The sequence below is a fragment of the Bos mutus genome, chromosome 8 (genome assembly GCF_027580195.1).
Source record: "Bos mutus isolate GX-2022 chromosome 8, NWIPB_WYAK_1.1, whole genome shotgun sequence".
Taxonomy (NCBI): Eukaryota; Metazoa; Chordata; class Mammalia; order Artiodactyla; family Bovidae; genus Bos; species Bos mutus.
The window spans coordinates 31,109,800-31,133,045 of NC_091624.1; the positions used below are offsets into that span (position 1 = coordinate 31,109,800).

A 23,246-nucleotide genomic window follows, 5' to 3' on the forward strand; every position below is an offset into this window, starting at 1 on the left:
ATTTATTGTGGCATTGGCAGGATGTAACCCCTCTGTTGCCTTACGGTTCAAGGAGGTAATTACAATACAGAGCTGCAAGTCCTTGATTGGCGTGGGCTGCTCTCCTCAGGATCCTGGGCCCTCGGTGCCGCACAACCAAGCAGGCTGGAATAAGCCTGTGACGTGACCGAGTGATTGGAAGGGTAACCTGAAGAACGTGCTTCCTGATTGCATCATCTGCTTCACTTATCAGAGCACGGTATCTCGGGGCCGTGACAGGACCCTGCGGAAGTATCAGAAAGATCTGGAAGACTCGGATAGCATAGGACTGCTGTGCTTTCCTCTAGAAGTAACTTGATGCCTATTACATTAGAGTTAGATTCTGAGAATAATTAAAGTGTGATGGTCTAGTAACTTGTATTTTATATGGAGCACTGTTAATTATGTTTCCATCTCTTGGGACTATCCAGAATTAGCCCTAGAAGTTCTATAGTTACCAAGATGTTGCAAAAACAAAAGATAAACGTGTTGTACAGGTTGTACAAAGTGAAATGGTCTCTCCAAATGTTCTGTGGCCTCTCAGGGCCTCCAGGCTGGGTGTTTTCCATTAAGACTATGAATAATAAGGTGCTGACCTAATAGTCACCTGAATTTGAAGTGCATGTGTATGTTTTTTGACTTCTAAAATAAAAGTAAGTTTTCAAAACCTGTTTCCTTTTGAGGCTCGCTCTCTGACTCTCTCAGGCTGGACCTCCCCCAAGTCTATGGCCACCTGCCACATTTGATGCTCCTGAATAAATCGAGGTCTTAGCCTCAGTTTGTCATCCACTGAGCAGACTGACACTTTGCAAAAGCAGATGGTCTTGTGTTTCTCTTGACAGAACAGGCAATGGAGGACCATAATCCATAGCTTCAGACCCGACCTTAAAAACTCATGTCACCAAAAGCAGTGAAAGCCACTTGCTAATTATGCAGCTTTCTTGGCACTGTTTGGTTTCCCAAGGCTGGCCCCAAATCAGAAGGATGTTGTGTTTTCCAGTTACAATTCTGTTTGTGGAGCCCAGAAAGCTATTGTTTATATTCTACATTTGAATGAAAAGTGCTGGCTGGGTGGCACTGTGCTTGGCTGCCCTGCTGCATGCCCGGGCTGGGATATACCCTGGTTCCCATGCCCTTCCATTCGATCCTTCGTTGGCTGGCCTCACATGCCGCCTGCCCCTCTAGCTGGGTCCAGAGATTTGCCCACGAAAGAGTGCAGCGGGAGGGGAAGGAAGGGGGATTGGTTTTGTTTATTCAGATTTTAAATCAGGAAACACTCCTGGTGTTTCTCTTCAGAGCTGCACCAAAATTAGCTCTTTATCTTGTCAAGTGTACTTCAATAAAGATAGGGTTAAGAAAGTAGTTCTTGATCTAATAAGAGCTTAGGAATAACAAGCCTACAGATAACTCAGTGTCCTCCTTGACCTCCGTCATATGAGATAAGATGCATTCTTGTTTCCATTCTCCAGATAGTAATCATAGCCACTTCAGAAAGAAAAAGAGACTTATTTTACGCTGAACTCCAAACACAGTTCCCCTTTAATAAAAGATTATACCGAAGAATTAACTCTACATCCTGGGTGATGTCATTTTTCTCTGCTTGAATAACTTCTTACTAATGTTCTAGGGTTTTTTCTTTTCCTGCTTTCTCATTAGCAGTCTTTTAAACATTTCTTTTTTTTCTTTGAGCTCTTTAAAGTGATGCCTGTAATTTAACAAAAGCTAAAATAGATAATTTAGCAGTGATCCAATAGAGAAGTGTGGAGGTGGTTTATGCTTGTGGCTAAAAGGTAAAAAGAAACATCTGACAATAATTGCACTTTCCTGCATCGACCTCAGGGGGGCACCAGATCACCCAGCACTGTGAAGAAAAGAGACCTAGATGGCAAGTTCTGTTTTCACTGTTGGGAGGCAGGCCTTGGCAGCCAGTCAGAGATGAAGAGAGAGAAACAAAAAAAAACCCAAAACAGGGCAGTAGTTGACCTAGAAGGTCACTGCCACTCAGAGGCTGAGCCAAGAAGCAGCAGGGGGCTGAGGAGCCGTCTTCCCACCCAGGCTACACAAGCTGAGGGGAGAGAGGCCGCTGGGCCAGGCGGAGGAACTTGAGGTCTGGGGGACTTTGCTCGGCTTCCAGAGCTGGCATCCCTGTATCTTAACGTTCTCAGACAGCGCGGGTAAATTTAAAACACAAAAGTACATTTGGTACTTGTTAAGTTTTTTCTTTTTTTTCCCTTAAGCCCAGAAATGACAGATTTATCACTAATTAAACAATAATTTCATTATAGAGTACTGAAAAAAAATCCTGGTAGTATAAACAACATCTGGTAAAGATTAAAAAGAAAGAATAATTTTTCCAAGCTCAAATTTGATGAAAGTAACACAAATGTTTTGAAACAAAATAGATCTTAAAATGCAAAAGGGATATTTACAGTCTTAAGTTTGGTATTTTGAAAGTAGAAAAGAAGAAAATGGCATAATAAAAAATACATGTTTATAAAGGTGCCTTATTTTATATGACAGATATGAAGATTATTTTATATAGGTAGTTTTTTTTAGACCAAATTGTTTTTGAAGTCAAAAGAGTCTATTGAAATGAAACTTAAAAAAAAAATTTTTTTTTAAGAGGAGTGTTATTTTTTGATGAATAGTCACCTTTTAATTTACATACATAGATTAACACAAGAGGTCCTGCTTGTCAAGGGTTTGGATGAGTCAGATACACAGTGGGATATGTTGCTGGCCATAAAAATAGACCATGAAAGAGAATCTACCCCAGGCTTACTGAACTTCAGTTTATCTCTCACCTGAAACTTCTCTATTTTTTAGGAAAAATATGTGTAAAAGATGATAAATGAAGAAGGCTTGAGAATTTTGTTTCCATGTCTTCGCTGCCTTTTTGTTTTTTACAAGAGGAATTCACTTTTCTCAGTGAATTACCTCAAATCAATAGTTTAATTTCCCTTTCTGGCTTGTATTCTCTCTCCCCTCTCCCCATACTCTTTCTATCTCACACAGATTCAGAAAATGATAGGAAAAAAGGAAAGATTTCTTCCTGAGAATTCTCAGGTGGCTAGTAATAATCGTTGATGAACTGGGATGAAGATAACAGGTTAGGCACCAAGGAGGGCTTCTCGGGTAGCTCAGCAGCAGAGAATTCACCTGCAGTGCAGGAGCCCCAGGTGACACGGGTTCAATCCCTGCGTCAGGAAGATCCCTGGAGGGGGCATGGCAACTCACTCCAGTATTCTTGCCTGCAGAAGCCCACGGACAGAGAGGAGCCTGGGGCTGCGGTCCAGAGGGTCACCAAAGTGTTGGGTCACAACTGAAGTGACTTAGCACGCATGCATAGACACGAAGGACAGAGAGTGAGCATGGGTGTTATTTGTGCAGTTCATGGCACAGAGTGGCAAGCCGGCCTCTTCCTCACCTCTGCCTACAAAGCAGCCTCGAAAACGCAGCTGCTGCACACTTCTCTGTGTTGCTTAGCCTTCCCTTGTTTTTTTTTTTTTTTTTTTCTTCTGAGTGATGAGAATGGGCTGTCTGTCTGAGCAGAGAAGAAACAAGCAGTAGAGTCCTGGGTAGCTGTAGAAGAGGGAAGGGAATGTGCCCCTCAGAGCAAGCTGGCCCATAAGAAAAGGAAACCAGAGTCCAGGGCTTTCCCTCTTCTTCTGTTCCTCTTCTGACATTCAGTGAGACAACTGGGGGCAGGGTGAGAGAAGGGAAGAAGGGCACAACCGCTGTTACTGATGGCCTCCTGGTAATGAAGTTTCCCTAGACTTGAAATAATCTGTACATGGAAATCATTAGACCAGATGGAGAAGAGAAGAGCTTGAGAAGGAACAGATTTTGGCAGGATGGGAAAAACAGACAAACAGATGGAATCCAAGAAAGGTTTTCTTTTCTGTCCTCATTCTAATAGGAAAGATAATTGCTTGGTTTGTGGGGTTTCAGAGCTAGGACCCAGAAGTTTGAGTTGCAGAGTGACCTGTTGTGTTACTTTGGAGACCTATTTTACAAATAAAACAGGACACAGAGGGGTTAAATGTTTGCCTCTTCCCTCACATGGATGTGTAAAGATTTGGGGTGGGGGGAGTGGTAATTTATGGCTTCCAAAGAAGCATAAATTAAGACTTTAATTCTATTTGGAGGATTCCCTTGATAAGAAAAGCGGCTTAAGTTTGCTTTTGTGATTTGGTGTCCTTGGGACACATGCCTGGCCTGTGAGCACTCCGGGCTTCATGAGGGGACTCACTGACCCTGAAATTATGTGCTCGGAAAGTGTGAAGAGTCTCATTTTAAAAACCATCAGTAAAGGCTGCAGATGAGAAAGAGCTGTTCATAATTCTGGAGTGGCAAGGGAGACTGGTTTTTAAATCAAAATCTCTGCCATTGCTGTTTCAGTAGGGTTCCCTGGCATCTTATCTGTTTTGAAAGCTAAAACAGCTTTGTAGAAGCAGGTTAAGGGCAACCACAGTCTGAGCTGTTTGGACAGAAGGAAATCTAAGAGGAGAGTTGATCGGCATGGAGAGAACAGGCAGATTCCACACAGTCTATATATTTAAAACATTTGATGGAGCTGTTTCACTAGAAAACACTGCATGAAGGAAGAGCATGTCCAAGCTGTGGTCCTCTTTTCAACAGAGTCAGAACTTTCTTGCTTTCCCGCTTGCTTTTCAATGCAGCCCTGTTCTATGCATTGATCAGCCTTTTCTCTGCCATTTAGATATCTCTGTCATCAGGATAGATTGATTTTCTACTCGCATCAGGTTTATAGAGTGGTTCTGGAGTAGTTAGAAGAAAGGGAATGGTTCTATTTTACCATTTTCAATTTTAGTCTTATTTTCTGTCCGTGCGTTTTTAGCCTCTATGTGTCACATGACGGTGTTTGGTTCTCAAACACTCTTATTCAAGAGCCATATTGTCTATATATAAAACTTGGAAAAACTCTTCTGGCAAATTTGATGAGTCACATTTCTTCAAGATAGGCAGTTTGCTTTTCTCTTCTTGTTTGATATTTTCCATTATGAATACATAGAAACTTCCGTGATATTTTCTGGGCATATATCCAGGGACCTTTTAATAACTGTTAGTATTTACAGTGAGGCTGAGAAGCAGGGAGATAACTGATTTGTCTGAGATCAAAGTCAAAAAATACTCTACCTCTCTTCTGTTGAACCATCAATCGGCCAAATTACTTTCTTGAGTATGTAATGAATTTAATCTATGAAAAATTTTAGTTGGTTTCTTTTAGATAAAAATGGAAATCAACGAAAGATTAGGGAGTATTGACTACCTAGAAAGCAGAGATTTGCATCCTACGAATCATTAATCTCTTCAAATAAAAGGAGTTATCCCATCATTTTAACAAGTGGTAATGCTCTTTCCTGGAGCCTCTGTGACAGCTGTAATGGCGGTGTGTGAACACTAGGTGGCACACGTTCAATGTTATTGTACATTTAGAAATGCCAGCACAGAACAGAGTGGAAGCTACTGGAGAGAGGCACCATTCTTTAGTCTGGCCTAGAAAAGATAAAAGATATGTATCCTTTTTTCTACTTTTCTTGTTGAGGGGGTATGAAAAACTGTTCCCCAAAGTTCAATGTGACTCAAAGAAATTCCATATAAAGCCTAATTTACTAACCTGTGGATGCTACTGTATTATATCTGTTTTAGAACACACATGGCATCTTCCTCTGGCTTAATCTCATGGTATGAGCTCCAGCCAGAATGATATGGGATCATGGAAATTTGCCCATGGTCCAGTGGTTAGGACTCTGCACTTCCACCAGCAACGGCCCAGGTTTGATCCCCGGGGTGGTGAACTAAGATTCCACAAGCCATGCGGCCAATAAAAAAGAAAAAAGCAAACAAAAAGATATGGAATCTGGGCTAGGCCCTCTGAAGCCCCACCCAGGCCACAGTAAGTTGGCTTCTGCAGATTTAAATCATCAAAACTCTCATAAAAATATTTGTGGATTAAATTAGATGGCTTTCCTAATTTAGTATGGAAAAATAAAGATGATAGTATCTTTATTTTTTTCTTCATCCCAAATAATTTAAGCTGCTAAATTCATAGTGCTCTAAGATGTAATATTATTTAGTCTGACGTGGTGGTGGTCACTGCTTTCCTTAATAATAATTTGAAATCACTATGTACTCATTTCCTAATCAGCAGGAATGAAAAGATAACAGGTCTAGCTTTGACTTTGAGGCACTTTTAAGTCATATGAGGAGATCAGACACATAGGGGACGTTACCGAAAGCTAGCAACACAGGGCTTCCCTGGTGACTCAGATGGTAAACAATCCACCTGCAATTCAAGAGACCTGGGTTCGATCCCTGGGTTGGGAAGATCTCCTGGAGGAGGGCATGGCAACCCACTCCAGTATTCTTGCCTGGAGAATCCCCATGGACAGAGGAGCCTGGTGGGCTACAGTCCAGGGGGTCTCAAAGAGTCAGACAGGACTGAGCGAATAAGCAGAGCACAGCACAGCAACACAGGTAGGCTATGCGTCTTCATTATAGCCTGCTGGTAGGCGGTATTTTCTGATTTCCCATGATACTTATTGACTCTTTTTTGTGTATCATGTGGGCTTATTGTTGAAAATCTGGGATTTACAGAGTATAAGTTGAATAAAGAAGAAGAAGAAAGGTCCATAATCCCCTTACCCCAAGAGAACTTCTGTTTGTATTTGTATGGAGGGCTTTTGCCACGGACTAGTTGTTCTGTTTTTTCTAACTCAAAGGAATATATCCATTTTCTAGACACCAGCAGTTGTGGACAACTCATTTCCCTGATAAGAGTGAGTCATTATTGATGAAATGCTTCTGATATTTTACTTTCTCCTGGTCTTTTCCTTTATAGCCTGAAGCTGCTGCCTGCCACCCCGCCATTTTCAGAGTTGTTGATGAAATATTCAGGTAAATATTGTGCTGTTTCTGCTCGTAATTGGTCTAAATATGTTCAGCTTCCAAATATGAATAAAAAATTCTGTGGTAGTCTCTGGCTGTACCATGGGGAAATTAGATTCTAATTCCATCCCATCCTGCTGAGCTTTTTGGTAAAATGCAAATGTCAATGTGTATTTAAAAGCCAATGCCTGAGAACTAAGATAACTATCTTTTTTTTTTAACCTTTTAAAAATCGAATAATAATGGTTGAAAATCAGAATTGAATTAGATTTTGCATCACGCATTATTCATGTAGAGTTTTTCTCAATTAAAAATAAAGGGTAGTAGTGTTCTCCCTTCACCACATGAGGGCTGACCAATCTTTTTAAAGCTAAGGAATACTAAAAATAATAAATAAATAATGCCATTCTTAACAGAGCACTTCTGAAAGGCAGAATCAACTATGCATGTTATCTAACAGCACACTAATTTTTATTCTGCAAATACAAGAACTTCTTGGTAAATGCAGTGGATTTACAACGATGAAAGATGAGCCCACTGGACACCAGGTTGGGTTATGACTGACAGTTAGTGAGGGGCCATACCCCACGCGGGGAGCTTGCCCCCAGTGGACAGGTGGGTGGCCAGCCTCTTTCCTGGGTGCTCGTGCAGCCAGAGCCAGGGTATCTACCCTCTTTATCCAGTTCCCCTCAAACTCAGCAAATAGAGGCCCCACAGCAGACAGCAGACATTGGAAAAAGCAATTACTTGCTTTACAATAGCAAGTAATCCAGCACTCAAGTTGGTCTTGAAACATATGAGCTTTAAGCTAAATTAGTGTAGAAATAAGTCAGAATGCTGTTTTTAGTTTAAAGCTAGCAAAGTTCCAGTTCTTTTTTTTTTTTTTTTTGGTGTTGTTTAAACAAACGTAAAGAAAAGTTAGTTGTATGAAAATGCGTAGAAACCAAACCAGGAACATGCAGATTCTTCCACCCCTTTGCTGGATATCCCTGGGGCACCCCTTTCTCCACTTGCAAAAGCAAAAGTTCTGTGGATGTTCCATTTGTGGGTATACAGTGTGCAAATATTTGTAAAGAGCATCCCAGGCCCACGTGGAAGAGATATGAAGTGCTTAATAATTTAAAAACCAAGAAAGGGAGCTCTGCACATTGCAATTTTAAAGGAAGTCCTCAGAAAAGGGAGTGACAGATTTCTCCTGCTTTCACGCAAGAACTGAAATCTGATGAGCTGACATTGCTGCTGAAGCTTATGGCACAAAAAGAATGTTTCCGTGTTTCCCTTTTACATATTTTGGTTCACGTATTTTCCAGATTAATCACTGAATGTGTTGTGATCTGGCCTTGCATTGTTCAGGTCCGCACTCCTGGAAACCGATGGAGCCCCAGAAGTACTAGCCGGCCTTCAGGTGTTTACACGATGCTTTGTAGAAGCTCTGGAAAAAGAAAACAAGCAGGTTCGTTATATTGCAGATATTATTCATTCCCCCAAGGAAAAAGAGGCTGTTAAGAGTATTTGATTAATCATCAGAAAAGAGTACTTTATTTTCAGTGATTTTGGTAGACTGTTTTGTTCATGGAGAAAGTTTCCAAACAAATACACCAGCAAAGGAAAAACCATTTTGAGTGTGTACTCAGTCGTGTCCAACTCTCTGGAACCCCGTGGGCTGTAGCCCACCAGGTTCCTGTGTCCATGGGATTTCCCAGGCAAGAATATTGGAATGGGTTGCCATTTCCTCCTCCAGGGAAAATCATTCTAATTGAAAGTAAATCAAGATGGTTCCTATCTGTCCCGTGTCCTGGTACCCAGAAGCATTTATCTATTGCTATGCAGAGAACTCTACCATATGATCAGGTGCCACCCCGGAGGGTGAACTTTCTGGGCCCTGTGTTGAACACTGTTTGTTGAGTAAGACTCTGCCCCTCCCAGGCCAGAGAGGTATTCTAGAGTCTCTATGGCATGTGCTAAGAAGGAAATGGCGCTTATTATAAAGCAATACTGGACATTCTTAATTATTAGTTTCCATTCATATCAGAGGCCTAAATGTGAATTGGATTCCAGGAGAGAGAGGAGGTAGTGAGTGTGACACTATTCTGTTATAATTTGAATAATTATAGAGGAGGAGCTGGGAATGGCCATGACCAAAACGTGTGAGTTGGACTCAGTCAGTAAGCAAGAAGCCAGGCCTAGGGACCTGCACTGGGAGGGCGGTCAGCAGAGGCAGCTGACCAATAGAGTGACCTGTGAAACTGGAGCCTTTTCTACCAGAGTTTTCACCTTTGGGAATTTTAATTGGCCTGCACTTCTAATGGCCACAGACCTGATGTCTGTGTGGTCCTTTGCCCGTTGAAGTGCCTGAACCCACTGCAGTTTCTTGTGAGGTCATGGTCCCTTGGGATGCTTTCTGCAGTTTGCCTTAGGGGAGCAGTGCTGTGATGCCTGCTGTACTAAAATCCCATAGACCCCTATGCCAAGAAACCTCTCAGGTTTTAGCAGATGTTTCTGTTTTTAAGGCAGTGATAAATATTTATGATGTTTTTTTCCCGTCTTCTCCTTCCCTAGGGAAGTTAGCTGGACTGTAGCAAACAGCATTATCAATGGTGCCCAGCCTGGAATTCTGGAGGAGAGCTCTGCTGAAAGGCACTGGTTGGCCCTCATGCTTATTTTGAGGCAAACTATAAATATCTTTTATCCTCCCTGAACATTCTTTGTTTTTCCAGTTAGGAACCAACCTCTAAAAAACCTGCACCTTGAACTCCTGAAACAGACCGAGGTTGGGGTGGAGGGCACTGGTAAAAGACGTGTTGCTCTGTACCGTTAGCTTGAGTCTGTCTTTCTTATTAACTTTGTCCTTGAGTTGCAGGGTTGGCCCTAACACTTTAGATTCAGACTTACAGTCACTTTTAATTTAGGATAGTACCCTGCCCACGTGTCTGCCTGCCAGTTGCGGAGATGCAAGAGATGCAGGTTAGATCCCTTGGAGTAGGAAATGGCACCCCATTCCCATATTCTTGCCCGGAAAATTCCATGGGTAGAGGAGCCTGGCGGGCTGTAGTACATGGGGCCACAAAGAGTTGGACATGACTGAGTGATTGAACATACACCCTACCCAGGCTACACGTATCTGGTGGTGTAAGGGACACAGAATGGGTCCTGGTGGAAGGCGAAGCAGGGATCCAAAAAAAAAAAGCCAGAAATTCACTGTCCTTCCCTTGGGCTCAGGATGCAAGAGCAACAACCTCTTCACTTTGTAGATGCCTTCGTCCCCATATGTCATGTCACGTCTCTTCCTGGGGCTGTTCCTGACTGCCTGCCTTTCTAGGCAGTGCCGTCCTCATCATCAATCCCCGGCCTTCCTGAGTGCCACTGCATAGATTAATCATAACCCCTGATGCGTGACACCCTCTGTCCTATGATCCATGTGTAACCCTCTTTCTTTCTGTGTTTTATTCATTCATCCACATATTCATTATTAATAAATGAATATCTACCAACCTGACATCGATTCATGGGGTCGCAAAGAGTCGGACACGACTGAGCGACTGAACTGAACTGAACTGACATCTAACAAGACCTGGTCCCCTAGTAGAAACTTCAGGTTATTCCCATGCTCCTCTATTCTATCATCCTGACTTTCTCCCTTCAGGTAACTGCTGTCCTTTATTTTTTTCTGAAAACAGTTTGATCATGTATATGTTGTTGTTTAGTAGCCAAGTCATGTCCAACTCTTTGTGACCTCCTGGACTGTAACCCGTCAGGCTTCTCTGTGCATGGGATTTTCCAGGAAAGAATACTGGAATGGGTTGCCATTTTTTCTGGAGAAGGTCTGTCCTCCCAACCAACCCAAGGATTGAAACCACACCTCCTGAGTTAGTTGCTGCTGCTGCTAAGTCGCTTCAGTCGTGTCTGACTCTGTGTGACCCCATGGACTGCAGCCCACCAGGCTCCCCCGTCCCTGAGATTCTCCAGGCAAGAACACTGGAGTGGGTTGCCATTTCCTTCTCCAATGCATGAAAGTGGAAAGTGAAAGTGAAGTTGCTCACTCGTGTCCGACTCTTAGCGACCCCATGGACTGCAGCCCACCAGGCTCCTCCATCCATGGGATTTTCCAGGCAAAAGTACTGGAGTGGGGCGCCATTGCCTTCTCCGCCTGAGTTGGTAGGCAGATTCTTTACCACTGAGCCACCGGGGAAGCCTGATCATGTGTATATGGTTGTTAGACGTGTTTTCTTTATTGACTGCTTTTGCGCTTTATAACGGGAACGGCAGGTGAAAGTGGCCCTGCGTGTGCAGCCTTCTGAGCCTTGGTCTTTCCAGCAGTGTGTCCCCAGGCTGGCCCTGTGCTGTGGGCGGTGCTGGGGTTGCCTGTAGTGCTCTGTGGGGAGAGTGTATACAGCGTAGCTGTCTTCCTGGTGGTGAGCCTTTGGATTATTTCCAGATTTTGTTTTCTTTCCTAAATAGAGTCTCTCTGAACATTCAAGATATGCTTAAGAGCGCTAGTGCTGCCTCTTAGGTGTGCAGAGGCAGCTGTGGCGGGTACTGCCAAATTGTCGCCCTGCGTGGTTGTGCCAGTTTACAGTCCCCCCAGCGGTTATGGGAAATCCCATCAATCCGCATTCTTTCCCATTGTCAAAAAATGTTTATCTTCAGTGCTTCTCATTCTCTTTTTTATCCTTTCCTCTCATCCTTGTTTTATTTGGAGAGCATAGTTGCAGCCCCATCAATGTGCCCAGTCAGACTAGTAGCCAAAAACTTAAGGCTGCCATGACAGGCCTTTTTCCTGAACTTGCCTAATGGCTCCAGGACAAGCAGCAAATCAGTTCAGGCTCTGGCTCTATTAGTGACAGAGTTTCGTGATGTATTGGACTAAATCGCCTGCAGATAAAAGTTATACACTCTGGAGAAAATATCTTTTAAAAACTATTTGAAGGTACTGGAAAGCAACCCAAAAAGCAGATTAAAAACTGGAGGGGTTTCAACTCTTGAAAATGTAAACCACATTGGGTAATCTTCTAACTTTTCCCAGAGGGCTCTCCTGTGAGGGGTGGGAAGGAGATTAAATGAGGCTGGGGGTGGCCCGAACCCAAGGCATAATCTGATTGGCTTGAGGTGTCAAAAGACAGAGCTGTGGGCTGCCAGAACAAAACACAGATGAGGCAAAAGAAACTAATCTCAGAAGATAAACCTAGGGACTCCCCTGGTAGTCCAGTGGTGAGGAACTCGCTCGCCAATGCTGGGGACATGGCTTCAACCCTTGGTTTAGAGAGACCTCACATGCTACAGAGCAGCTAAGGCTATAGCCACGACTTCTGAGCCTGCACGCCCTAGAGCCCGTGCTCCACGGCAAGGGAGACCACCGCAGCAAGAGGCCTGGGCACCCCAGTGAAGAGTAGCCCCCTCACTGCAACTAGAGAAAGCCCATACGCGTCAACAAAGACACAGGGCAACTGATACCTAAGTAAATAAATAAAAATGTTTAAAGATCAATTCAAATATACCTACAAGTACATTAATTACAAAAACTAAGTGAAAACCAACTAAATATACTAGGTAAAAAGGAAATATGTCAGACTGAATGAAAAACTAAGACCCACTATATGTTGTTTTCAAGAAATCCATTCTAATTATAAAGACACAGATTAAAAGGAAGGAAAGAGATATGTAAATAATAAGCACAAGAAAGCTGATCTGGCTCTACAAGCAGCAGACAGATTAGGTTTTAAGATAAGGAGTGTGGACAAAAGAGAGGGACAGTTTATATAGTTCATCATGAGAAACACCAATTACAAATGGATATACGCCTAATAACAGAGGTCTGAGATACACAAAGTAAAAACAGAGAAGTAAAAAGAGAAACAGGCAACTCCACAGTAATACATAAAATACTTGGGAGAAAATTTAACAAAAGGTGTATAAGATCTCTATGTGGAAAGCCACAAAATAAGAAAACTTAAACATATGAAGAGAAACCATAATCATGAATTGTTGAGATGCCTGGTTCAATGTGATCCTAGTTAAAATCCCAACATAGTTCTTAAAACAGAAATTGATAGGCTGATTCTAATGCAAAGAACCTAAAGTAGCCAGGATAATTTTGAAAACAAAAAAACCCTCCCCCCAAAATCAGAGGACTCACACTGATTGATTTCAAGACTTTAAGCTACAGTAATCAAATTCAAGACAGTGAGGTACTGGCAAAAGGATAGACCAGTGGAACAGAATCGTGTCTAGATATTTTCATGTAATCAACTGGTTTTTGACAGAGATGCCAAGGAAGTTAAATGTGGAAGGTTTTCAACAAGTGTCAGTGAAACAGCTGGACACCCAGATGAGAAAACATGGACCTCTACCTCTCAGACATGAAAATTCATGAGACGGGTCATAGACTTCAAAATAAATGCTGAAGCCATAAAGCTCCTAGAAGAAAATGAGAGTATCTTTTTTGACATGAGGATAATCTAATATTTCTTAGAAGGAATGTAGAAAAGCACTAAGAAGTATGAGATAAATGGATAAATTAGACTTCATCAGAATTTAAAATGTCTGATCTTTGTATACATCCTTAAGAAACTGAAAAAGCGATCCACCCAGCAGGTAAAAAATATTCTCAATACATGTATCTAATAGGGGATTTGTGTCCAGAATATATAAAGATCTTTTACAACTCAAGAACATAAGAAACAACTCAGTTTTAAAAATGGACAAAAAATAAATAAATAAAAATGGACAAAAGACTTGAATACACACTTCAAAAAATATGTATAAAATGAAAAGTGAAGTTGCTCAGTCATGTCCAACTGTCGTGACCCCATGGACTGTAGCCTGCCAGGTTCCTCTGTCCAAAGGATTCTCCAGGCAAGAATACTGGAGTGGGTTGCCATTTCCTTCTCCAGGGGATTTTCCCGACCCAGGAATTGAACCCAGGTCTCCTGCATTGCAGGCAGGTTCTTTACCAACTATAAGGGAAGCCCAACAAGTATGTGAAGCAACTGGAATTCTCGTAAATTGTTGACCAGTTTGAAAAATTACATAGCAATTTCTTACAAAGTTAAGCAAGCATCTACTCTATGACCTAGTAATTCCATTCCTATGGTATTTACCCAAGAGAAATAACAGCACATGTCTACAAAAAAGAAATATGAATGTTAGTTGCATCTTTATTCATAATAAAACCCAAACTGGAAACAATCCAAATGTCCATCTATGGCAGAATAAATAAACAGATTATGGTATATTCATACATAGTTCTACTTTAGAACAATTTCCTTAAAAAATGAAGTATTTAATCCACAGTAACAAGGATGAGTCTCAAAAGAACATGTTGAGCCAAGGAAGCCAAACAGAAAGAAACACACACTCTTCTGATTGCATTTGTGTAAAACTCAAGAATATACAAAATTACTCTCTCTCATCAAAATAAAAAAATATCAGATGCCGGGGTGGGGTGGAAGGATTGACTGTAACAGCTACAAGGGAGCTTTCTGAGGTGATCGAAATGTTCTGTGTCTCGATTGGAATGATGGTCACGCTGAATTTACACATTTACCAAAAGTCATCAAATTGTACACTTAAAGCCCTTACAATTCACTGTAGGCAGATTTTACCTCAACTTTTTACAAAAGTGCTTCGGAGCTGCTGTGCCTTCCGAGGGCACGGAGGGTACAGCGCTTTGGCCCTCAGAGGATGTGTGAGCACCTCTGCTACTTTGTGATAAAACCCATCTCCCAGCTGCCTTGGAAACTCTCACATAAATAGATTTATGTATATAACTGGGTTCATGTGAGGTAAAGAACTGATATAAAGACATCAAGAGCATAACTTTATTTTTCTTAAGTCCTGGAAGGCATCTTTAAAAAGGTTTAATTTTTTAGAACGTATTTATAAGATTATCAGAAGCATCTTTTATTTTTGATCAGTGTGCAAGACATTATGACCACATAAAGTACTGGAATTTCTTTTGGGGGCAGAGGATGCAATATTTTATATTTCCTTAAACCTTTTCCAATGCTAATATTCAAACGGCTTTAAATTTTTTGTTCTATTATAGTTGAAGTTTGCACTCAAGACCTACTTTCCTTATGCTTCTCCATCTCTTGTCATGGTGCTCCTCCAACACCCGAAAGGTATGTGAAGGTTGATTCTGCCCATATTAAAATAATTTCTGGGCAAGTACAGGGACAAAATCATAACCCTTTCCTCCCAGTTCCTTATCTGAAAAACCAGGGAGATGGATAATGTTCCTTTAAACTCTCAGCATCACACATTCTGTGGATTTTGATATGAGAATTTGCTTGGCTTCCCAGTTACGATCATTTACTAAAAGAAAGGAAAACAATGGCCTCCAGTTGGGTTTTGACAGTCTGTTCCGGTTAACACAAGGCCTCTGCTAGTGCCAGGAAGGTCCACCTGGATGCCAGGAACAGGCTAAGACTTGGCTGATTTGGAATAAAACAGTACATTTATCTTTATTTCATTCTTTCTTCTCTGTGCCCCCTGCTGCAAATGAAAAGATAAAATGATGAAGGAAGCTAAGGAAATTTAGGGGAAATTTCTCCTAACCTAGCCAAGGGAAGTCTTTTGAAAGAATTCAGTAAGTATGTTAGACCACAGCCTTCTGTGATTTCATCTGCCAGCCTTCCAGAGGCCATATTCATCTGGGGAAGTGATGAATCTGTCCTCATTCAACTGATGTTGATCTATTAACATGCCTGTGAGCTCCTGTTTATGAAACGTTTCAGAAATAGAGAATACAGACATCCTTCCCCACTAATGCCTGAAATCTAAGAAGAGGTGACACTGAAACAAGACAGACTCTATGCTGTAGAAAAAGGCATCTCATCTGACCATGGGAAGATAGGAAGGACCCATAATATGTCCTTTCTGTGCCATTTTCCCCTACCTTTTTTTCCCTGAGACTTGAATAAGTAGATTCACTTGAGGAAAGTGTGATTTGAGGTTTCAGAGCATTTTACAAAAACAAAAATACTCTTCCCTTTTCTAAAAGATTAAGTTCTCACCCAAAGTGACCCGCTGTCCCCTCAGATGCCAGAGGTGGAGGTGGAGACAGGCCTGGTGGGATCTCTGGTCAGCAGTTTTGTGAAACTTACACTGTGGGAACACAATGGGAAAACTTTAATAAGACAGGAGCATCAGTGATTCCCTTTCCAGGGGCAAGTCTCACAGCCTAGGTCAGATCAGCAAAGTCCAAGGTCAGCCTATGTAGTAAGCAGCTAAATGAGCGCCACAAAAAATATCAGGGTGGTTACTTTTTAAGTTTGGACATCTACAAACTAAAGACTATTTGTGCTGGTTCCTGCATAATTTTCTGCATATTACTTTTGGAAAAAATAATGTTATATCCACAGATTGAAGGGTTTCTTAAGAGTAGAGTCTTCTATTCATCAAAGATTGATTTTATGCCCACTGTAAAGTCCTATGAGGTATAAAAGATGAGTCACTTATGAACCCTGAATATCCAGGAGCTACAAGTAAAAGAGACATAAAATAACTATCTAAAAAACTAATAAAAGGAGAAAATGAAAATGCCTTGAAAGGCTGCAAATCAAGAGTTACGAGAACTCAGAAGAGGGAGAGAGATAATTTATGATTCTTTAATCTGTAGCATTTGTGGGGTAGCAGTGGTTCCTGTATCACTTACATTATCTTTCTGGTGTATTTAATTACAGAATCTATCACTACATGGAAATGTGATAACCTTTTTCAGCTGTTGTTTAAAACTACAGATCTATACATGCTCAGAAGTGTTTAAGACCATGGGAAAAATGTGAAACCAGAAAACTTAAGAAAAGACATTTGTCTTTGTCTGTATAATATCCATATGTTTTTTTCTGGCCTTTTAAAATCATTGTAAACCTGAAGTCATATTCTAAATTCATCCCAATCATAGTTGGGAAGCACATTCCTAATTCCTTATTGACTATTTTTTTTTAATATATTTTGAAACCACAAATTATTAGTGAGAGATGAGGGGGTGGATGAGTAGAAAAGAAAAAAAGCCGGGCATCTTCAACATAGCCTTCCTAAATCCTACTGTGGGCTGCCTGTGCAGTCTCATGTACCTGAATTAAAGAGCCTTTGAAGTTTAACTCTGTGTAACACTAACAGGTCTTTCTTCCCAGGCCTGAGAGATGGATTCTGGCAGGGATCAGCTTGAGGGTGGTGGTATGGATTCCGTGGACCGGGAAAACTAGGCCTTTCCCCTAAACGGGCCCCTTCTGGTCTCCACTGCAGTCGATTCCTACTAGGTTTGACTTTTTTTCAGCTTCTCTCTGATGGCTCTCTCCACCCACAGATATTCCGCAGGGACTATGGCACCAGTCACTGAAACATATCTCTGAAATGCTCAAAGAAATAGTTGAAGACCACGGGTAAGCAAAGACCGATGACTCCTAGATCTCTTTCACACGTGGTTTCTCTGGTATCCTTATCTTCCCTGTGAGCAAGGAAAGATAGGGGAAGGCATTGCAAGCATACCTCGGAGATATTGCAGGCTCGGCTCCAGACCACGGCAATAAAGGGAATCACGTGACCTTTCTGGTTTCCCCGTGCGTATGAAAGTTAGGCTTACATGGTCCTATAGTCTATTTACTGTTCAGTGGCATTATGTCTTAAAAAAACGTATTCATACCTTAATTTAAAAGTACTTTATTGCTAAAAAATGGCAGTGACTCATAATCTTTTTGCCTTGATGATGACGCTGCTGAGTGATCAGGATGGTAGATGGCAAAGGTTGGAGTGGTTGCGGAAGTTTCTTAAGACAACGTGAAGTTTGCCACATCAGTTGACTCTTCCTTCACAAATGATTTCTCTGTAATGTGCAGTGCCTTTGGATAGCGTTTTACCCACAGCAGAACTGCTTTCAAAATTAGTCATTCCTTTCAAACCCTGTCACTGCTTTATCATCTAGTGTATGTGATATTCTAAATTCTGTGTTATCATTTCAGCAGTGTTCACAGCAACTTCAGCAGGAATAGATTCCACCTCAAGAAACCACTTTCTCTGCTCATCTGTAAGAAGCAGATCCTCATCTGTTAGAGTTTTATCATGAGATTGTAGCCGTTCTGTCTTCAGTCTCCACTTCTAGTTCTAGTTCTCTTGCTATTTCCACCACATCTGCAGTTACTTCCTCCACTAATGTCGTAAACCCCTCATAGACATCCATGAGGGTTGGAATCAATTTCTTCCAAATCCCTGTTAATGTTGATATTTTGACCTCTTCCCACGAGTCCCAGTGTTCTTGACGGCATCCACAGTGGTGAATCCTTCCCAGAAGGGTTTCTGTTTACTTTTGCCCAGATCCCGTGGAGGAATCACCCTCTACACCAGCTATTTGTTTGGTTTTTAGTCACTAAGTCATATCTGACTCTTTGTGACCCCACGGACTGTAGCCCACTAGGCTCCTCTGTCCATGGGACTTCCCAGGCAAGAATATTCATCCAGGGAATCTTCCCGGCCCAAGGATTGAATCTGCATCTCCTGCACTGGCAGGAGGATTCTTTACCCCGAGCCACCAGGGAAGCCCATGGCAGCTACAGCCCTATGAAATGTTTTTCTTAAACAGTAAGAGTTGAAAGTCAAAATGACTCTTTGATTCATGGACTGCAGAATGGATGTTGTGTTAACAGGCATATAAACAACATTCATTTCATTGTTCTCCATCAGAGCTCTTGGGTGTCCAGGTGCAGTGTCAGTGAGCAGTATTATTTTGAAAGGAATATTTTTTTTTCTGAGTAGTAGATCTCAACGTATTCAGTATGTTCAGTCACTCAGTCATGTCCAGCTTTTTGTGACCCCATGGACTGTAGCCTGCCAGATTCCTCTGTCCATGGGATTCTCTGGGCAAGAATACTGGAATGGCTTGCCATTTCCTCCTCCAGGGAAAATATTCAGTAAAACATTGTAAATAGACGTGCTGTCATCCAGACTTCATTGTTCCACTGACAGAGCATAGGCCGAGTACATTTAGCATCATTCTTCAAGGCCCTAGGATATCCAGAATGGTAAATAAGCATTGACTTTAACTTGAAGTCACCAACTACATTAGTCCCTAGCAAGAGAGTTAGTCTGTCTGTTGAAGCTTTGAAGCCAGGCATTGATTTTTCCTCTCCAGCTGTAAAAGTCCTAGATAGCATCTTATTCTAATATAAAGCTATTTCATCTGTATTGAAAATTTGTTGTTTAGTGTGCTGCTGCTAAGTCGCTTCAGTCATGTCCGACTCTGTGCGACCCCATAGACGGCAGCCCACCAGGCTCCCCTGTCCCTGGGATTCTCCAGGCAAGAACACTGGAGTGGGTTGCCATTTCCTTCTCCAATGCATGAGAGTGAAAAATGAAAGTGAAGTCGCTCAGTCGTGTCCGACTCTTAGCAACCCCAGGGACTGCAGCCCACCAGGCTCCTCCGTCCATGGGAGTTTCCAGGCAAGAGCACTGGCGTGGGGTGCCATCGCCTTAGTGTAGCCAGCATCGTTAATAACTTACTGCAGCTTTTACACCAGCACCTGCTGCTTCACCCTTCGCTTTTGTGTTGTGGAGATGGCCTCTTTCCCTCATGAACCGACCCCTGCTAGCTTCAGACTTTTCTTCTGCAGCTTCCTCACCTCTCTCAGTCCTCACATAATTGAAGAGTCAGGGCCTTACTCTGGATTAGGGTTTGGTTTAAGGGAATGTTGTAGCTGGTTTTGATCTTCTATCTATACCACTACAGCTTTCTTCATATCAGCAATAAGACTGTTTTGCTTTCTTATCCTTCATGTGTTCATGAGAGTAGCACTTTTAATTTCCTTCACGAACTTTTCCTTTGCATCCATAACTAGGCTAACTGTTTGGTGCAAGAGGCCTATAGCTCTCAGCCTATTTCGGTTTAAACATGCTTTCCTCAGTGAACTTCATGATTTCAACCTTTTGAAGTAAGAGATGTGCAGCTGTTCCTTTCGCTTGAACACTTAGAGGCCGTTGTAGGACATTGTTGGCAGTTGCTCAGTCGTGTGCGACTTTTTGCAGCCCCATGGACTGCAGCACACCAGGCTTCCCTGTCCTTCACCATCTCCTGGAGCTTGCTCAAACTCTAATCTGTTGAGTCAGTGATGGCGCCCAACCATCTCGTTCTCTGTCATCTCCTTCTCTTCTTGCCTTCAATCTTTCCTAGCATCAGGGTCTTTTCCAATTGAAGAAAAGGGCATTGGTTGGACTAACTTGAATATTGTTGTGTCTCAGGGAATAGGGAGGCCCAAAGAGAAGGAGATAAGACAACCGACTGGTAGAGCAGTCAGAACACACAGATTTATCTTTTAAGTTCATCAGCTTATATGGGCACAGTTCATGGTACCCCAAAACAACAGTAGCAACATCAAAGATCACAGATCACCATGATCAATATAATGGAAAAGTTTGAAATATTATGAGAATCACCAAAATGTACATAAAAACAGGAAGTGGGCAAATCCTGTTGGAAAAATGAAGTCAGTAGACTTGCTTGATGCCAGGTTGCCACAACCTTCAATCTGTGGGGAAAAAAACACCATTTTCTGTGTTTCTGTGCAGTAAAATGAGGTATGGCTGCATGTATCCCCAAACAGGCATACACACTGCTGAGTAAGAAGTGGAGGGAGCACTGCAAGCAGCTCAAAATAAATAGGCTGCATGTGTAAATACCTGGCCTAGAAGCTGTTGAGAGTAATGGCTGGTGTTAGATCTGGAAATGTACAAGTATAACAATACATAGACTACTGCTGCTGCTGCTAATCGCTTCAGTCGTGTCCGACTCTGTGGGACCCCATTGACGGCAGCCCACCAGGCTCCCCCGTCTCTGGGGTTCTCCAGGCAAAAACACTGGCGTGGGTTGCCATTTCTTTCTCCAATGCATGAAAGTGAAAAGTGAAAGAGAAGTCACTCAGTTGTGTCCGACTCTAGCAACCCCATGGACGGCAGCCTACCAGGCTCCTCCGTCCATGGGACTTTCCTGGCAAGAGTACTGGAGTGGGGTGCCATTGCCTTCTCCGATACATAGACTAGACCTTAGGAAAAAAGCACTGCTCACATGCTGCACCCCCCACCCACCCCCCTCCCCCTGGCTTGCAAAACAAGAATGGCATCTCTCTAGGCTCTTCTGTCTACTCTGCCTCTCTAGGGAAGGAAATTCTAAACTTCTCCTGCATGGTAGGATGAAATGTTTCTTTTCCTCCTCTTTGTAATAAATTTTTGTCTGAAATTAGAAAATCCATTCTAACATAATTTCTAATATTATATTAGATAAATATAATATTAGGGAAATAACACGTATATTATTTCCCTAAGACCACTCACATTTAGACTTTGCTAAGTTCTTTGCAACATAGCGCCCTCTGCTTCCTCTTAACTTCCTTGCTTTTAGAGTATTTTATTCATTGTCTATACTAGTCTGTGCAGGTAGACGTAAGAGACCCGGTTCAATCCTTGGGTTGGAAAGATCCCTTGGAGAAGGAAATGGCAACTCACTCCAATATTCTTGCCTAGAGAATCCCATGGACAGAAGAGACTGGTGGGCTGCAGTCCATATGCTCACGCAGAGTCGGACATGACTAAAGCAACTTAGCATGCATGCATGCACACTAGTCTACTAAGACTGTCTTCATTTGTTCCCTTTGCCACTTTTCCTACTTGAAATTCTCTAGAATCTCATTACTGGTCATCACAAATTGTGGCCGGTGCTCTTCTGCTTATCATCACTGATGCAGGTTTGGGTGCCAAGTACTCACCCCACCCCAAGACTCTTACCAGTAGGAGAGACAGAACCAGCAGGAGAGACAGCCAAGTGGGCATCAGAGGACTGGCTGTATTAATGACCTTCCATGCCCTGGCATCCCCCAGTGCACCGTCTGGTTATCTGTGCTGAAGAGCAGGATAAGGCCCCAGACTTCTTGGGGGCCCCACCTAAACCAGATCTCCCTCCACTAGGCTTTAGGCCACCTGCTGGGAGGGGTCTGTGAGTAGCTTTAGGCACCTTCTCAGCCAGCCCCATGGGACTGCCTTGCACACTCAGCTGCTAGAGGAAAGGAGGGAGCATTCCCAGGCCTTGAACCGTGATCCACGCGGGATGCCCACGTGGGAGCAGGGGGCATGGGGGACCCTGCTCAGCTTACTCGTCTGTGAGGCCTGCAGGAAGGAGACCCCATGGAGCCTGTTCCTTACCTTGGACCATAACCCAGCCCACTACTCAGCATCAGCTCTCCCTCTTGTGGGGACAAGGAAGTAAGATGAATGCCCCACTTTTCTGTCATTGTTTGGCAAACTAGATTTCACAATTTACTCACTTGTTCTCGGGGGACAGGAGGAAAGCAGTGGCTCGAGGAGGTGGGGACAGTGCTGGCCCCAGGATTCCATGAGCCAAGCAGAGGAGTGTGAACCCAGATCCAGCAAGGATGGAGCACTGCAAAAGGGGCCCAGGGCTCTCCTGTTACAGGAGCTTCCCCAGTTCAGAAGGAGGATTCTGCCCCATGTGATCTCAGGCTAGTCCTGCTCCATTTCTCCCACGGGAGATGTTAGGCTGCTAGGACTGTCTCTAAGCAAAATTAGTGGGTCTTTACCTTAAGCAGAGTCTATCCTTTATTCCACCTCCCGGTTCCCTGTGTGACAAAAGGACATCTTCACAAAAGCTTTAACTTTTCAGCACTGATCAATACATGATGAGAGGAAAGAATTTGATATACAGTTCATTGAATGGTTCTATGAAGACCTACAAGACCTTCTAGAACTAACACCCCAAAAAGATGTCCTTTTCATTATAGGGGATTGGAATGCAAAACTAGGAAGTCAAGAGATACATGGAATAACGGGTAAATTCGGCCTTTGTATAAACGAAGCAGGTCAAAGGCTAACAGAGTTTTGCCAAGAGAACTCACTGGTCATAGCACACACCTTCTTCAAACAACACAAGAGAATACTCTATACATGGACATCACCAGCTGGTCAATACCAAAATCACATTGATTATATTTTTTGCAGCCAAAGATGGAAAAGCTCTGTACAGTCAGCAAAAACAAGACCAGAAGCTGACTCTGGTTCATATGATGAGCTCCTTATTGCCAAATTCAGACTTACATTGAAGAAAGTAGGGAAAACCACTAGACCATTCAGGTATGACCTAAATCAAATTCCTTAGACGATTATACAGTGGAAGTGACAAATAGATTCAAAGGAAGCACAGGCAGCCATGTTAGTGGAGTGGTGGAGGGGAGAGCCTGTCTAGAGCAGAACACAGCGGCAAAGAAGGAACTGTGGTCAGCCAGCAGAGACAGCTCACTCAGAGCCTTGCGGTGGAGAGA

At 42.6% G+C, this 23,246-nt stretch overlaps 1 protein-coding gene across 23 annotated transcripts in view; it reads left to right on the top strand.

Annotated features, from left to right (window-relative positions):
* The window catches only part of FANCC (FA complementation group C), a 348,242-nt gene that overhangs the window by 309,390 nt on the left and 15,606 nt on the right, over positions 1–23,246 (top strand). For all 23 annotated transcript variants that reach the window (XM_070375326.1, XM_070375330.1, XM_070375332.1 and 20 more), the window contains 4 exons: positions 6,884–6,939; positions 8,284–8,383; positions 14,975–15,050; positions 17,240–17,315. In XM_070375326.1, coding sequence (XP_070231427.1) covers positions 6,884–6,939; positions 8,284–8,383; positions 14,975–15,050; positions 17,240–17,315 — 308 coding nt within the window. The remainder of the gene's footprint in view (positions 1–6,883; positions 6,940–8,283; positions 8,384–14,974; positions 15,051–17,239; positions 17,316–23,246) is intronic.